Raw genomic sequence first — 18725 nt, forward strand, 5'->3', positions numbered from 1 at the left:
CACAAAGTTTTGCCCCGGCCAAACCCATGCCTATTCATGTAATTTACTCACTTTTCAGAGCCTGGTGACATATTAGTGGTTTTAATTACAGTAGCAATGTAACCACAGCATTGATACTGCTCAGAGTTCTTTTTTTAATAAAAATGAATTAAATCTCATAACTAACCTTGCTGTCTCTTATTTTTTTTTCCATGCTTACATTTTTCTTTTAGAGTTTCCTATACAGATTGAATACCGCTTGCTAGTGTGAACACAGAGATAATACCTCTGTCTTGCACCTCCATTCTCTGCTTGTTCTTGCCCCTTACACATCTGCTGCTCCTGTAAAGCATTAGTTTGGCACCTTTCCTCTACTACCTGCATTAATTCACTAGTTTATCTGTTAAAAGATGTTGAAGCTTAACAAAGAGTTGCACTGTTTCAGTTGAGTCATGTTTAGAAATATTACATTTCTATAAAACAGACTTAATTCTAATTCTCATAGCTACCCAAACATATTATAATAAAGCAAATAATAAAAAAAAGTTGGAGTCTTTTTGCCAGAAATAGCACACTACACAATTATTTTTGACTCCTTATCAAAAATATATAGAAGTATTGGTATCACTTTATTTGGATGGTCCATTATTATAGATGCTTCATAGATGCTCCACTAACATTCAACTTACATTTAACTGCATGTCTATCAAATGAAAGTAAATTATTTTCTATTGAATGTAGCTCTACACCTAACTCTAACCCGTTTAATACTTTTGTCTATTTTCTTACTTTTTGTTTCACTGTAGGGCAAGAATTTCTCAAAACATGTGACATACACCCGAACTCAAATCTTAACAGTTTAGGGTTAGATTTAATGTTTAAGTTAAGGTGTGGGTTAGGGCTGGGTTTTATGGTTGGGTTACATCTTTAATAGAAATTTATTTGAATGTTAGTTGAGCATCTATAAGGCATCGATACTGAACCATTCAAATAAAGTGTTACTTAAGTATTTAATCATAATTTTTTTTTCTATAATTTTTTTATACTGAATTGAAACCATCAATCTTGATTCGAGGTCCAATGCTGTAGCACTCTTCTCAGAAGCTATAGCGCCTGCGAGACGAGCTTCAGCACGGCAGCATTAACTTCATGCTAATTTAAACTCACAAGCCTCCACAGAGTAAGGGCCTCCGGGAGATTCTGGGTTATTTGGATTGTGTCCCGGTTTCTGGTCTTTCAAGCATGGGGCAAAAATGGCAAGCGATGTCACGGATTCCGCGGTCTGGTGTCCGTGATTTTGTGGGCGTGAAAAGTGTTTGCTGAAAGTAAATGGGTCACAACTCACAACAGAGTTTACTGAAATTAGCAACAACTGGCAGGCAAATACTTATGAATTAGCCAGCACTGAAAAGGAAAACTGGGTTTCACAAACTGGCAAGCAGCAGCACGCTGGCTAAAGTTAGACCTGCTATATAGAACAGCAATTTCCCTAAACCTTTAAAACCAGTTTATTCTGAACTCAAGGCCTTTCTAGCAATCAGTCTGAGAGAGAGGATATCTTAGTGGAATACTGAGTGGAATACTATAATAAGGGGTAGTAATTACTGTATTATTTGGCCTAAAATCCTTTAATTTGACCAAAAAACCTCGTGTGCCTTATAATCTGGCGCACTTTATATATGAATTTTACCGGTCAGGTTTTAAGGTGCAGTAAAGCCACACCGCTGGAAGTGCAGGGTTATACAGGAGTTTCAGTTTAGTTCTCCAGCAGTAATAGCATTAGTCGCTAACCGCGTTACATTTTTGCTATTCAGAGGTGAGTAATATCGGACTGTAGCCTGCGTGTTTACCGTGTTAAAACAAGCTATGTGGGACGAACCGCTAGCTAATATTACCCTGGCTTACCGGAACACTCAGGATTCCTCAGTGTAGCTCTGTCAGGCTGCATTAGCCACTAACCCTGGCTAGAACTAGCGGTTAGCTCCTAATGCCTTAGTGGAAATCTGGAAATCTAAGCTTACTGTAAATTAACAGAAGCACTTTACTCACCCAAATAAACCGTTTTCAGAAGAGAGATTTGTTTAGATTAACATTCAGCACTCGTTTGACTTTTTTTTTTAAGAATTACAGTTGTGTTTACTTAGCTTAGCTTTACAGGTCCTTAGCTTTACAGCCCCCCCCCCTTTATGTATAAAAAAACAGACCAGAAAATAGACGTTTATTAAAGGTGCACCTTATAATCTGGTGTGCCTTACAGTGCAAAAATACGGTGTTGCATTTTGATTTATGAGTATGATATACTTGTTTGCACAAATAAACATTTTCACTACCTAAAGTTATCATTTTTTTTTATCAGTTTTTAAGTACTATTTCCATCACTATGCTTTCTCAATTAACAATGGTTAAAGCTGCATTAGGCATTAGGAAGTGCCATTTCTTGCTTCTAGTCTCCCCCTACAGTCAGTAGGTTTAATTTGCCTTTTGAACCACCACAGGACATACACTGCAGACCAATAGAAATGAAATATATTCTTTTTACACTGACTTTCACTGAAGGTTAAGAAGGTTTTCTGCTACTCCTGTAAAGTTATACACAGGCTCTTTGCATGTCAAAACAACACCATGACAAAAAATGTTAAGTAACTTATCTTTTTTTATAATTAATTCAGTTATACCCTTTTTAATAAGCGGCATGTTTAAAAACTACCCATTAAATGAATTGAGAACAGAGATACTGTTTTTAATCATAATCATCAATCTCTACTATATATCTACCTTAACACTAAGATGCTTTTGAGCAATATATTATATATCATGTTCTCAGATGCATAAGATCTTTGCTTAGTGCAGTATTTATTATTAATCAGTATACATGCACAGGAAATTTGGCAGTGTTAAATCAACACTTTTAGTGTTAAACTTTACACTCTCTGTGTTAATTTAACACTAACAATTTTCTGTATGCAGAATATTTCAGCAAAACTAATTTATTCCATCATTGTCATTACATCATCTGATTTTTTACAGTATAAGCTGCATCTCAGTACACAAGAGATCAATATATGTAATAAGTATTACATAATATTATATTTAGTGTATATAAATTATTTATATTTAAACACTTCCATCGATTGGCAGTTCTGACATCCTTAATGGGGACCTTGGTGACGGTTAACAAAACCAGCCAGAGCGAATTCTCAGGTCATGTCTCTTGTCTGTGGTTGGGCAGTGTCAGTACGCTAATGCCATGCAGACAGAGCTATTCTCTCAATGGGCATCAGAGCATGGAGGATCGATTAGTGCTTCAATCAAGTCTGACTCACAGGGGCGGCCGGGCAGGTAAATAGCATCCTGAATATACGGAATATACAGAAACACACAGCGGCGTAGAAATCCACTTTCAACAGTCAAGCTCATTTCAGATCTAATTGGAATGTTACCAACTCTTAATCTTTATTTAATGTTCGGTAATGTGGCCTTTCACTCTGATAATGTTCTGCTGAAGATCCAGTCATGGTACTTAGTAACTGGGAGGCTGTGCTGGAGGAAGGGAAGACATGTCGCATATAAAACCATGTCTTGATTGTTACATATCGGCGGCAATCTCATACAAAAACCTCAGGTTTAGGGGCAGTTTACCAGATATAGATTAAGCCCAGTCTTGGTCTACTCAGCATTTTGAATGGAGATCCTCCACTGAGAGGAAAATATAGTGTACGACTAGGCTTAATCATTGTCAATTAATAAATATTTGACAGAACATCATGATTAATATCTTAATAGAAATTTTATTGTAAAGTGGAAACATTCTTATTTACTATTTGGTTAGTTTGTTTGTTGTATTTACATTAGATATCACTGCTTCTTACAATTATATGTATATATTATTGCTTTCATCTCCAAAATTTCTCCAAAACCTTAGAGGAGAATGGAAAAAAACATCTTTAATTCTTAATGGAAGACCATCATGAAAATTTAACACAATGTGAAGATCAAGGTGAATTTGGCAGTTGTATTTTTTGCCACATTCACATTACATGACTTTCAGAGTTGTCCGATTGTTGTACCTTTCATACTACATGACTTGCTTTCTTGTGTTTGGGAATCTTTTACGTAGTGCTTGTGGTTTTCACACGACGCAACTTATCATGACATGAGGTCACAAATTACACAATCTCTCACCAGGAGGAACATGTGATGAGTCTCTCTCTGCTTTTAAAAAACATGCTTTGTCACGAAAACACATGCGAGGGCTAATGCGACAAATGCTTGTTGATGTTGTATCAACTTCACCCTTGCTTTCTCCTTACCCCATGTCTTGAGCTCTGATTGGCTGTAGCTAGTTGCAGCATTTACTTCTAGTTAGGAACGTAAGATACCTTTTAATTTTTTTATCATTATTGTAATATTTGGATGTAAGTTTTCACATTAAATACATCAAAAGATCTATGATAATATTACGAATGCAGCAAAAGTGGGAGCTCTTCACGCTGCAGACTGTGCTCACACGACACAAAGAGATAGGAGGTAGAATGAGAAACATTGAGTGAGGTAGAGTTCTTCAGTAAACCTCAAAACAAACTACTTCTTAACGTGGAGACATTAAGTGTAGCCAATCCAAGTGCCGGAAACCTTTAAGGAGCTTAAACTAATTTTGAATCTTAATTGATGTTTAAATTAAATTTGTGTTTTACACCGATATCAGGATATCTATTAGCATTATCACATATTGCATTTTTTGTCCTCCTACATCCTGTCACTACATTTTTCACACAACCTAATTTAGGTTCAGATATTACACCTGTTAAATATTTGTCGAGCTACTGACATGACCTCGATGATAACTTGTTAAGTTCTCAGATCACAGCTTTCATCAGTTCACACTTAGCAGCCAAGCCAGCAGCAATGTTAATGCTAATTTGTCTTTAACCTAAAGAGTGTTGGCAATCTCCAAAAAGAGTCGACTCAAAAATAAGTCTATATTAGGATTTTATGGTACAAATACAAATAGAAGGCTACAAAAATAAAAGTTTCTTTTCATAGATACAAGGTTTACATTACACAAATAAAATGTATGGATTGTATTTGTCACATTAAAAGGCGCAATTAAAATCCTTAAATTTTTCCCAAAAATCGTCAGTGCGCCTTTTAATCCGGTGCACCTTATGTATGAATTTTACCAGTCAGGTTGTAAGGAGCAGTAAAGCCACTCTGTTGAAGTGCAGCGTTACACAGGAGTTTTAGTTTAGTTCTCCAGCACTGAGACTCAAGACTGGAGCAGTATTAGCAATAGCCGTGCTATGTGAAAGCTCTTTTGCCGTTCAGAGACAAGTATTATCGGCCTGTAGCCTTCATGTTTACCATGTTAAATATCGCCCCGGCTTACCGGAACACCAAGGGTTCCTCAGTTTAGCGCTGTCAGGCAGCATTATTGGTTAACTACTAATGCGAATGCTGCTGCACCAGTGGAAATCTGGAAATCTGGATTTTTTTTTTTTTTTTAAGAATTACAGTATTGTTTACTTAGCTTAGTTTTACTTAACTTAAGTTACTCCCCCTCCCATCCCACACCACCACCTGCCAACACCCCTGTTTTTCGTAATAGTGTTGCATAATGCGCCTTACATTCCAGTGTGCCTTATGTATGAAAATAGACCAGAAAATATACATTTATTGATAGTGCACTTTATAATCAGGTGTGTCTTATAGTTTACAAAATACGGTAGTTATGTTACTTAAAAGAAGGAATTAAGTCACTTCCTTTGTAAACAATAAAGTGTAATATTGATCCAAATGAAGTAATACTCATAGGCCAGGTGGAACAGTCACCTTGAAGAAACCAAGGCTGTGGTTCAATGCTGCCAATTCATTGTTCCATTCATCTACTGAAGACAGATCTATAGGGCAATGTAGCCTTCACCCCTTTTCACGGATTTCAGTTTTCCCCAGTGTGTATAGCCCCGGCTGGCTCAAAAGCCACTTACGTGTTTGTGACATATTAATGCTAGAGCGGTGCTTTGTCAGGACAACAAAAATCAATAACAGTAATCCTCAATCAGGGTGAAACACAGGGGGAGTGAGAGGTGGAATGAATGGAATGGACAACGGCAGGGACAGCTGTCTAGACGGAGGAGAAAAGAATCAATCTGCCTCACCTATCCACTTGTCATTTCCGTACCAGGAAAGATTGCCTTTTGAGCTGTCATAGTATCCAATCTTCTTGTAACTGCCTCCTACGAAATTAAACAGCCATCACTCAAACAGCGTAAAAGAGAGTCAAATATCAAACTACTGTAGCCTACAGAGCAACATCAAACTGCTATAAACTGAACTGCTACTTAGTCTGACTCAGCTCTTCCTATCATAGCGTATAATGTGAGGCTATAATTAAGTAGACAATAAAAAATAAAATAAAAAAACATCCCAGCAGCTAAACACTCTCAAAAGGACAGGACCGACAGTTACAGAATGGTCTCAGAATTTCCAGCAGAGATTCAATTAGAAACACATTTAAAAAACAGTTATGGTAATGAAGCAAAGAAACAAAATTCCATTAAAATCCTAATTAAAATTCTGCTTCCTAAATGCTAGCTATTAAAGCATGCTGTTATAAATGATCAGTTTAACAATTTCATGAACAGTCTGTTCTAAAATGTTGTACAGAAGTTGTTCTTGTGGAAAAAGTTCATATAGTTGTTTTTAAATGGAAATACAATAAATAGACAGGCAGTACCTTGCAGTTGCTCTATGAGCGTCCAAGCCATTCTGGAACCCTGGGCATCAAAGACTACATGACCCTGAAAAGCACAGAGATGCAAACATTTACATTTTAAAGAGAAAACCTGTCATGTGGGCACACATACACAAACACACACACCAAGTAATTACAAACAAACAAACGATTCCATTTCAGTAATAACAAAAATATTTATGCTTATGCAATGCCACCCGTAAGAATCATAGGAAAAAATAGCAATGTGTCCCAATACTTTTGGCATGACCCCTGGAAGCTAAAAACTCTGCAGTGACCTACAGGATATGTGTGGGGTCTTTTGCATCAAATGTGGCTGTAATAAGTAAATTCTGCTTGTCAGCTCAAATGGACAGTTCTAGCCAGAAGTTGTCCATCACGATCATTACCACACACTGTGCTGTCTACAGTGGGTGGTAATGTGTTCTATGATGAATTCCTTATAAACAAGTGACTATACTAAGTAGCAATAATACATTTTAACATGATTTAACAAACCTTTGAAAGATTAGCAAAAACAAAAAGCTCATAGCAATGTGTGCATTAATTAGTTATAAACAATAATAATATAAAAGTTATTCAGGCCTTATTAGGGTTAATATTCATAAACTAAAATATTTCGCTTATTATGTTATGTTCCGTAATGTTTCATCTTTCACTCACCGACACTCCTTCAAACGAGCTGGTATTAAGAGCTCGATATATCTCAGCAGTGATGTCCTTGTTGTTGTAGTTAAAGTCCTCCAGTCTTCTGCCTTTAGCCCGCAAAGGTGCAACAGTCTTGTTGAGGGCCAAAGCAAGGGCCCACACAGCATCATAGGCCAGAGGAGCCTCCTGGAACCCTCCGGTCTCTTCAGGATTCTTCCCTCCAAGACGGGACATAAGTTGTGCTATGAATTCTTGGGATGTCTGAATGGATGTGAGAGAAGCAAATATAGAAATGAAAGATTTGAGGCTCTTGAACGGTCTTCTCAATGTTCAAGAGCATCGGTCCAATCATTAAAAAGGTCATTACTTTTATTCCCTGGAGTAACACATTTAAACCAAAGCACAGTCCTACAGAAAAACTAGGGTGATGAGTCAGTCCTTCAGATAATTAAAGTCTTTTAGGATGTGGAGCAACAAGTTAATAAATAAACAAGAAGAACTTGCTCAGTTTAGTGTCAGTGAAACGAATGTTAGTTATGAGAGTAATGCAGTAATCAAAGGGTTTAACTGGCAGAAAAGTCCTTTATTTAAATGTATTCAATTTTTTTTACTAAATAATAATCTAGGCATGTGAAGGTGGGGATTAGTGAGAAATGAGTAAAACAGCACCAATTATAATCTCTTTTCTTAAAAATTGCTGCTGCTAAGATCTAGAAGGTCACAGTTTACCAATACGTAACAGACAAAAAATCATTTCCATTCCATTACCAATTTTTGCGTGTGAAAATAATCAACCACTTGGGAAAACACAAGCAAAGTTGAGAGCAGTAAAAGAGTTTAAAAAGACATGTGCATTACATGGTTACAGTAAACAAAATGTCTAAACAAAAGTGTGTAAAAAAAAAAGTGTAAAAATGATAGATGAAACCCCTGGAGAATGGAGGCCCCCTTTATCTTAATAGTGGAACATTCCAACTGAGAAAGTAAAGTTCCTCTCCAGGATTTTGCTCAATCCACCTGGACGGCTTTTGTTAGCTCAAACCAACAGCAGAGCTGGAACACAATCCTACAGAGGATCTTTCCTGTCTAGACATAACTGTTTCACAGCTAACAATGACTTTGTTAGTGTCAACATAACAAAGGGGGGTTTAAAAGTTTCACCCACCAGGTTGGAGGCTCCTCGAACAGTCTCAGGGTTCAGCATGACGATCTCTGTGGTGACGTGTCCCTCCACAGCCTCCGTCATCTGCTCCACAGTGCAGTTAATGGCTGGGTCTTTGATTTTGAACCAGTTGTCTGCATACCACCCAATGAGGAACCACACATACTTTTTCCCAAAGAGTTTCTCCTTGTAGACCTGGCAGAGGAAGAGAATAGGATTAGTGTTGTATTACAAACAATTATGAATAAATGATTAAATAGTTTTTCCATTCCCATTACAAACCTTCTTATCCAGTGTTAAAGATCCTTTTTAAGACCTCAATAAATATAATTTAAGACCCCAAAATGTAGTCATAATTTATTTAGTCAAAATTTAAATTATAGACTTAGTCAAGACTTATTTAGACCTTCCAGTTAGCTAGCTCGCCGCTAATGTTCGTATGTTAGCATGTTAGCTAGCCCGCCGCTAAAGTTAGTATGTTAGCTAGCTCTCTGCTAACCTTAGTTATTTTTCCGGTAGCTTAGCTAACTCGGTAAGGTCAGTATGTTAGTTAGTTGCTGCTAGTGTTAGCTAGCTCTCCGCTAACATTAGTTATCTCCCCGGTAACGTACCTAGCCCACCGCTAATGTTATCTAGCTCTCCGCTAATGTTAGTTCTCTCTCTGGATTAGATATTCACGGTGAGCCACTGTGTTTTTCCACCGGCATTAAACGCACCATCAGAAAATTTTATACCTAGAGCAAATTTGCAGTAAATTTAAGATCATAATTACCAGGATTTTAATTTAAGACATTTTAAGAACCCGCAGGAACCCTGTTTTAGACTGTAATCCACACAAGAACTTTGGCCAATCACAAGCAATCACCCAACCAACGCACCCAACCATCCCATCCAAACAAGTGCTAAACAAGTAAAACATGCAGACAAAAGACATACAGAACAAGCAGACAGGACAACCACAGACAGATAATAGCCTAAAAACAAATTTAAATTCGTAAAATAACAAGCTTTCAATGTATTGTAAATGATAATTTAGTATTTGCTTTACTTAAGTTGTAAGCAGTGATGCAGTAAACCACAAAGGCAATGGCTCACTGACAAACAGCCTAGATGGCGGGCAATCCATCAAAAATGACATCCTGCTTCTCTTAGTTCAATGATGTGCTCCTTCTAAATGTCTGCACCAGACACAATACGATGCTCATATTGCTATCTTGCCCACCACCAACAGCATATTTTCAGGTCTTGCACCTGCATTGTTTAAATAGTAAAGGTGCTTGTGAATATATATTTATACCAATGATGGTGTGGTGGTTCAGGTAAATTTCTGGCATATTGCTACAATGGCAACGGAAAACACAGGTGCGCTACTGACTGAAATTAACCTAGGCAGACGCCAACAGTCAGGCGTTTATTGCTATCTTGGCAGTAAATTATTATTAACACAGGCGTGTCCCCAACTCGCGTACGCTACGCTTGATATGCACACATGGATAAGCAGCACGTCAACACAAACCCATAGCACATGCCTGTTGGCAGCAATATAAACTTTTATATCAACAATTAACAGAATGAACGGGTGTGAATAAGCAGGACAGGTTCGTCTGCTGAGAAGCCTGTTGGACATGTCCAGAGTAGCTGTCCCCTTGAAATAGCAATCCACCAAAGTCAGAGCGCACCTGCCTACTAAAGAAAATGGCAAGGGACACTTGATTGGTTTATAATTATGATTTATTATGGTGTATATATTTTGTTTGTTCGAGATACGCAAGGTGTACTTTTCCCATTGTTACGATAGCAAAGACATATTGATGCCCCAAAGCCAAGCTGTGCAGTGAGCAATTGACAGCTCCCCTGTCGATAGCTAAAATAGCAATGCCTAATCAGACCTGTAAACAATTACATATTTACAAAAGGCAGTGTAACTCCGAGTAATAGTTTTAGAACATGTTTGAGGTGTAAATAACTTTGTAGTAACAGACCAGTGTTTCGCCAGACTGAGCTGAAAATAACGGAATAGCTGTCCTCATCTTGGCACAAGTCTCCCTAAACTCAAGCTGTGTTGATGGAAATTGCGCAGATTGTCGGGCTTTTAATGTAACTGGGTTTGACAGGATTGACAACCAAGAGATTCAGTACTTGCCTCACAAAAGACTTTCCTTGCTTCAGTCTCATAGAAGAGGCCTACGATGATCCTCGCATCTTGACGCTGGAGAACCAAAAAAAAAAAAGAAAGCAAAAAGAAAAGAGTGTTTTATGTAAGTGGGCCAAAACTCACGGACAAAACAAGCAGTCCATCAGCACGTCTGCCTGTATAAACATTGTGTCACTGCTAAATATTTAGTGCCACTAAATAATATTTGCAGATTATAAATTTCCAGCGCATCAAAAGTACTTTATGTTCCTTTCATATTGGCACTAATGTTTGATAGCAGGCCTTAAAGGGCTTCAGCTCTTCTATGTGAGCTTCTGAATGTTTAATGTGCAGGGCTGAAGAAGATGCGGGAGGATGCCCGGACTTTGCTGGGAGTGAGCGTGAAAATCTCAGGAGATTGTTATGTAAAATAATGCAGCAATAAAAAGTGATGTCTATTCATCATCAACTGTCAGTTTAGCCCCTGGTCACAGATACAACACGCGAGCTGTCACTGGATCTGACGACAGGGAGCGGATCCTAAGAGTGTTGATTTATTTCACATAGCGTTTTCATGCGCGCCGCCGTCTGCAGCCTGCCGAACTGCGCGGCGCAAGCTGAGGAAGCGCAGCGGCTGGTGAATTTTTCATCAAAGCACCTTCAGGTTCTTGACAGCCACGGCGGGATCAGTGAGGAAACTCTGTCTCACGCTTATCTCTATTTGAGCCTCCTTCACCCTCTGCTCCAAATCATCCAGCGTCTGAGAAACAGAGAGAGAAAGAGAGAGAGAAGAAGAAGAAGAGGAATAATCAAGAACACAAGTGAGCGTTTCAGAGATATAAAAAGAAACAAATGAGCATAAAAGAAACTCTGTAACTTGGCAATAAGGAGCGAAGCAGGTGGGATGAAGAGCACGAAACGTGGAGGCTTCAATGGAAGAGGTAAGCAGAAAAATGAAACAGAAAAAAGCAAACCAAAGCATCAGGCAAAAAGGCAAAGAGATTTAAGAATAAATAAATAAAACAGAAGGGAAAAACAAGAATGGAAAAAGGTTATAGACAAGAGTCTAGCAATACATTTTATTTTGGTCAAATTAAAAACTAGATCTCATCATTGCAACAAAAAAAATCCAGATTTTTAAAAATGTGTATCATCTTTCAAATTTGCTGTGATATATATAAGGAGATTGATCCAATGCTTCAATCCGAGAATATTTGGTATCTGTCCTTCTGTAATTCCTCAGCAGAATAACTTTAGCATTTGTATTAATATAACGTAAGGATGCCCCAAATATTCAGTCACCTAATTATTTGGCCAAAAAAAAATCACATTAGTATGTAAAAATTAAGAGAAAGGACTGAATAATTCATACTGAACAATAATTTTTAATGATGAGATACAATGTGTTTGTATGTGTGACTGCTGGGATGTATAAAATGTTTAGTGTAGTTATAATTTTGTAATTGCTTTTTCTATTTTTGTATTATTTATTCTATTTCTTAGAGTGTATGGAAATATTGATCTATGAAAGTATTGAAAAAAAAGTATTGAAAGTATATTTTGTTTTTTAACAGTGTATCGATAAAAAAACAGTACAATACATTTTAATTATTAGCTAAAATGAAGATTAAAGATTGGTGTCAGACTGTGGTTCATTTTGTGTTTTGTTATACTTGGTTTTCAAATCCCACTGTTCTGATTGCATTAAAAGTATACATTTCTTTTGCTCCGATTTTATAAATATATCTGCTTTTTATACTATGACAGTTTTCCTAAAATTGAATTTAAACATCACAATATATTGCCTTGCTTAGAGTACAGCAATGTATTGTGATTTATTGCATTATAACCCCTGTAACCTAATACTGTATATTGTATTGGTGTGTATTCTTACCAATAAACTTTTTTTTTTGTAAAGATAAATAAAGTGCCAAAACTAGTGAAGTCCAGCAAAGAACAGAAAACTTAAATGGAAGAGGCAAAGTAGAAAAACTAAGAAAGCAGATCAAAGTGACAAAGGCAAATGGATGCAACACGGTAAAAAAAAGGGGAAAAGAAAAGGTTAAGGTAAAGGAAAATTAGAAAGGGATGAGAACAGGAGAAAGGGGAGATCATTACAGAGCAGAATCAGACTGGCGAAATATCGAACCAACGCTGGAGAGATTTATGACCCGGTCAATATTCTTCACAACCAATATTCTAACAAATGACTTCAAAGTTCTTCCGCGAGAAGTGAGGCTTTCCCTCGCTCTCTTTGGATCAGAAACTACAGAGCAAGGTCCCCAGAGCAAGCTCTGCATGTTTATCCTGCAGAGCAACCTAAACACATGCGCACAGATGAAGGTGAGAGAAGAAAAGCAGAAGAACTAAAAGGAGAAAGATAAAAAGTGTAAAAGAGTAAGAGCCAAACCAGGTCTTCTGATTTCAAGCTCTCTGAGTTTGCTGAGCTGAGCTGGTCAAGCTGAGGTTGTGGCTTTATGATGTAAACTTCAGAGGAAAACGTGTAAACAAACAGGCTGGAACCATAGAGCAGTATAAAGATGAAGAAGCACTAGATAAAGGCTGAAACTGTACACAACTACTGCATCATTTATCAGTAATCAGACAATGACACTCTTCTTGCTGCTCTGGTTTTGGATTTGAAATAAATAATGACCTTAATCAAACTTAGTCAGACCCATCCCCCAAAAAACGAACTATTGTAGGCGCGTTCACCAATATTTTTAAAAGTTTCCTGAAAAATATAAAAATGTAAATGTAATTATAGTTGTGTAACAGTACTACAGCACTTCCTATACAAAACTCCCAGTCTTACTAGTACTAATGTTATGGAAATATTAGAAGTAATATTCCCTAAATTAAAAACACTGACATAACGGATACATAATCACACTGCTACAAAATGTTTAATTAATATTTTTATTTACTTATTTAGACTCAATGTTTATTTGGTACTAATTTGTACTGCATCCACATTTTATTTTGTTGTCCCACCCCTACCCAAAAATAAGAATTCTGGTTGGGTCTGTCTCAGATTTTGACTCTCAGTTGCCCCATCTTTCGCTAAAATGGAGATTCTGATTAGTTCTGTCTCATATTTCTACGCTTTGTTGTCCCATACTTCCCAAAAATAGAGATTCTGATTGGCTCTGCCACAGAGTTCGGCCCTCAGTTGTCCCATCCTTCTCTAAAAAGGAGATTCTGATTGGTGCTGCCTCAGATTTTGTCTCTCAGTGTCTCAACCTTTCTCCAAAATGGAAATTCTAACTCTCAGATTTTGTCTCTCAGTTATCCCTCCCTTTCCTAAAATGTAGATTCTGATTGGTTCTGCCTTAGAGTTTAACACTGTTGTTCCTCCCTTAGTAAAATGGAGATTCTGATTGGTTCTGCCTCAAAAGTCTACTCTCTGTTGTCCCACTCATCCCTAAAATGGAGATTCTGATTGGCTTTGTCTCAGAGTTTGGCTCTCAGTTGCTCAACCCCTCCTTAAAATGGAGATTCTGATTGGTTCTGCCTTTTGGCACTCAGTAGTCCCATCTTTTTCTAAAATGGAGATTTTGATTGGTTCTGCCTCAGATTTGGTCTCTCAGTTGTCCTATCCTTATCTTAAATAGAGATTGTCTCTCCCTTCTCTTAAATGGAGATTATGATTGTTTTCTGCCTTTCAACGCTGGTGTTCCTCCCTTCTCTAAAATGGAGATTCTGGTTGCTTCTGCCTTAGTTTTCTACTTTCTGTTGTCCCACCCTTTCCTACCAACCAAACTGTAATGAAGTTTTACATTTTGTTGTCCCATCCTCAACAAAAATAGAGATTCAGATTGGTTCCTCCTCTGAATTTGATTCTCCCTATTCATGCCTACATGTTTCTTTTAATAAACAGCTGAACTTATTTAGCGGGTTGAACTAATAACATTTAAGGGGATGTCTGATCTATCTGCCATCCCTGGTTTAGCCTACAGATTATGAGCTGCTTATGTATGGCTCTGTATCTTTAGGACGGCTGAAGTCTTCTAATCAAAAATCCATGTTGTACATAAATTCTGTTAAAACCATGGCTGTGCAGAGCCTACACCCAGGATTTGGACTGTTTATAAAAAGTGCTTTTTGAATCTGACCGAAGTGAAGACTTCTGTGGTCTGCTGGATGGTGGCGATCTTGGACCAATTCCACTTCTGGAAGAGCCGCACACGGGTGGGGTTGTGCAGCGTTGCAGAGGGGTGTGTGCGGAAGAAGGTGGGGAAACGCTGGCGGTTGGACAGAGCCGGGGAGCTTGAGCCGTAAGAGAACTGCAAAAAAAAAAGAGAGAGAGAGAGAGAGAGAGAGAGAGAGACCTGATAAAGGAAGAGTGTGAAAGTAGGTTTGTGAGGACAGCACTGTGACTGCCACGGTCAGCAAAAGCAAAATGCAGCATGTTATTTTTAACAGGTTTAAAGGGCTGCATTGTTACAGTGTGAGAGAAATCACACACAACCTCAGGTCAACTCTCTTGGAAGTATCACTACTTCCAACTAGCAGCGACCAACTTTCATCAAGTTGTAAGGTGAGCTTAAAGTCATCCCAGTGTGACCAGATGTTTCTGCATGCCTCAATAAATAATTCACTTTGTGACTGCATCAATTTCTGGCATCAACAGCCCACCAATACTTGGCACAGCATGTAGGTTTGACGTTAATTGTATTCCACAGTGACTCGTGACAGAAATGAACCGAGAGTCGGTGTATCGGCAGCACCGGAACTGTAACACAAAGCTGTCGCCGTTCCAACATAACAGCCCGAGCCGTCCGACAGCCTGAATAATACATCACTCTCACTTTTCTAGATAACCATATGGCTGTGCTATAGTCTTTGACTGAAGACAATGTATATAAGGCCTTCTGAAGGTCTATAGGGAAGTGAACCGTTAATGAGAGAATTCAATGCGGCGAAACCACATTTTCTATGCTGTGCCACCAAAGCAGATTTGAGGAAATTACTTGGAAATTACTTCATACTGCAAACCTCAGTGGATGCAAACAGACTGAAGGAAATTAATTTGAAGTTAATCTCTTTCCCAGATCCTCTTTCTTACGCTCTTTCTTTCCAATGTATGCTCTAATTTCCCCTATCTGCACTTGCAACTTTGTTCCATTTAGAAATAAGCAATTTGTCAGCGTCTCAGATTCTTTCCCACACTTCACTTTACCCACAAGCAGTCTTTCTTAGTGCAGAGTTACTGAACGGTTCAATGATAAAAATACATATTACCTTAGTGGACAGCCTGGAAATGCCCACACCAGTATAAGCTGTAAAGTGTTGTCTTGCGAGTAAGACTGAACACTGGGCAGCTTGCTCATGGCAAGGCCACAAAAGGGTCTGATAGTGGGACATTCCATTATTATGTCTGCATTTCATGTTCGCATGCGTGTCACAGAAGGCTTTATCTCCCACATCAGACAACCTTGTGTGTCGTAATGATTGTAACCAGCGGCATCTGCCTCATGTTGTCCATGTGAACTGAAAAGGGAAATCAAATCCACATTCAATGCAGAAAACCCCACGTGCATATTCTGCAGGTCAGTGCAGTGTTCTTTAGCTTTCATAAGAGAAGACAAAAGTCATTGGACACGATACTAGTTACTATTGCTTGACTGTTGCAAGTCAATGTACAAAGTACCCGTCAAACCTTTGGCCACGCCTCTTTCTGTCTTTTTATGATTATTTTACATTGTAAATTTAATACATGTAGACAAAAAGTGTTAACCAAACCTGAATATGTTTTATACTTTAAATTCTTCTAATTAGCCACAATTAGCTTAGATGACAGATCTGCACACTCTTTGTATTTTAAATGTATTTGGTATTTTCTCAGTGACTTCATGAGGGAGAGTCGTCTGAAATAGTTTTCTCCGCATCTTAAAGGAGTTTCTGGAGGTGCTGAAAAATAATTGCTCCAGCTTATCCCAAACCACATCAAATCACCATCTCAGTTCATCAGGTTTAGATCTGGGGATTGTGGAGGATAAACACTTTTTGTGTTTACAATGTAGTTCTATATGTGTCTGTTAATTGTTTTGATGTATGTAATATTAATCTACGATGTAGAAAAATAAAGAAATAAAGGAATTAATATCTTTTATTAACATCCTTATCACTTTTCAAATGTATAGTCTGTACATAAGTATGAAGTATGCTCCAGATACAGATCAGGCCAAGTCCTATATCAGAGACAAGGATTAATGTGGGAGTGAAAATCTGCAAAGTAGAAGCAAGCAGGCTTACCACTATGAGGTTCCACATGCGAGCTGCTTCTGCCACTAGTGTAGACACAGAGCTGCAGCCTGGCATCAGCACGATCTTTATTGGCTCGGTATAGAGGAGGTCATACAGGAGCTTAGTGGCTTCCCCTGGGTCACACTGAGAGAAAGAAAGCAAGAAAAACAAGAAAGCTTAATTAATGCATATATAAATATATAGTTGTATATAATAGTTGATCTACCCATTATTAAATCAACACTGCACAAAAATATACCTTTTTTACACTTTTTTTTTATTTTACCAAACTGAAAACCTCTGGAATATAATCAAGAGGAAGGTGGATGATCACAAGCCATCAAATCAAGCTGAACTGCTTGAATTCTTACACTAGGAGTGAGTAGCAAAAAGTTATCCAAAAGCAGTGTGTAAGACTGGTGGAGGAGAACATGCCAAGAAGCATGAAAACTGTGATTAAAAACCAGGGTTATTCCACCAAATATTGATTTCTAAACTGTATGAATATGTACTTGTTTTCTTTGCATTATTTTATGGTCTGAATGCTCAAAATCTTTTTTGTTAATCTGACTATTTCTCATTTTCTGCAAATAAATGCTCTAAATGACACTATTTTTATTTGGAATTTGGGAGAAATGTTGTCTGTAGTTTATAGAATAAAACAACAATGTTCATTTTACTCAAATATATACCTATAAATAACAACATCAGAGAAACTGATTTAGAAACTGAAGTAGTTTCTTATTTTTTTACAGAACTGTACATAATGTATATCTGGCACTTTGTCTAAAATTCCATGATGAATGCATTTTCTTACACAATAAAACATTTAAAAATGTAAGAAAGAGTGATGATTTTATTTTTACAGCATAGTTTTTTATGCTTACAGCCTACATTAAGAAGACATAAATACATCAGAAAAGGAAAGAACAGGACCTAAAAAACATTTCATGTGGCCTTTTCGCAGATGGAGAGCTGCAGCAGTAAACAGACTGACATATACAGTAATATCCTGATGAAAATGTGGACTTATATTTAATCCGCAGGGGATTTACACCCCCCCCCCCCACACACACCCCCGGCACTCCATAGGCATCCAACAAAACTGTATACATCTCTAAACTATCTCAGAAACGTTCTTCCTAGCAGATAAACCTAAAAGTCTGGTGTGCTGAAGGAGCTTCAGCAGGCTGTGTGTGCTCTCTTAAGCAGCAAGTCTTCATGTTGCCCTGCTCCACTGGGCTCTAAACAAACAGGGAATAATTCTTAAACAATGAGGTGACTGTTACCAAGCATGTCACGTACTGTATGGATTCACTGCAGTGGTGACAAACAGAAAAGCACTCCAGTGAGCAAAGTGCAAACATTAGTGCCCCATTCTTTATTCATTTCTTTTCCTGTTTATCTTATGAATAGTCTAAAATCAGCTTCCATTAGTTCCACTCCGATACACAGAAACAGAACAAAATGACTGTGATTTAGGTAAAAAATAAATTGTTTTGCTACATTTGCATATCTGAACTGAGATGCTGATCATGTTTAGAGACACTGTACATTTTACTCTATATTTGTGGGTTCAATTCCTATCCATGGCATATATAGCAGGGCTGCACAATATTAAAAAGTACCTGACACTGCAATGCATTTTTGTCCTGATATACAGCTTTGGGGGGAAAAAACTTTCAAAAAATTTGAGTGTATTTGATTTTACTAAATTGAAAACCTCTGGAATATAATCAAGAGGAAGATGGATGATCACAAGCCATCAAACCAAGCTGAACTGCTTGGTTTTTGCACCAGGA

General features: G+C 37.7%; 1 protein-coding gene across 2 annotated transcripts in view; it reads right to left on the reverse strand.

Moving 5' to 3' along the window:
- Positions 1–18725, reverse strand: part of gabbr1a (gamma-aminobutyric acid (GABA) B receptor, 1a) — an 82356-nt gene that overhangs the window by 21350 nt on the left and 42281 nt on the right. For both annotated transcript variants that reach the window (XM_007238804.4, XM_022678854.2), the window contains 8 exons: positions 16933–17067; positions 14790–14960; positions 11333–11434; positions 10684–10749; positions 8544–8735; positions 7394–7639; positions 6713–6776; positions 6135–6212 (listed from right to left, as the gene is read on the reverse strand). In XM_007238804.4, the coding sequence (XP_007238866.3) occupies positions 6135–6212; positions 6713–6776; positions 7394–7639; positions 8544–8735; positions 10684–10749; positions 11333–11434; positions 14790–14960; positions 16933–17067 (1054 nt within the window). The remainder of the gene's footprint in view (positions 1–6134; positions 6213–6712; positions 6777–7393; positions 7640–8543; positions 8736–10683; positions 10750–11332; positions 11435–14789; positions 14961–16932; positions 17068–18725) is intronic.

This window comes from Astyanax mexicanus, chromosome 18 (assembly GCF_023375975.1).
Source record: "Astyanax mexicanus isolate ESR-SI-001 chromosome 18, AstMex3_surface, whole genome shotgun sequence".
NCBI lineage: Eukaryota > Metazoa > Chordata > Actinopteri > Characiformes > Acestrorhamphidae > Astyanax > Astyanax mexicanus.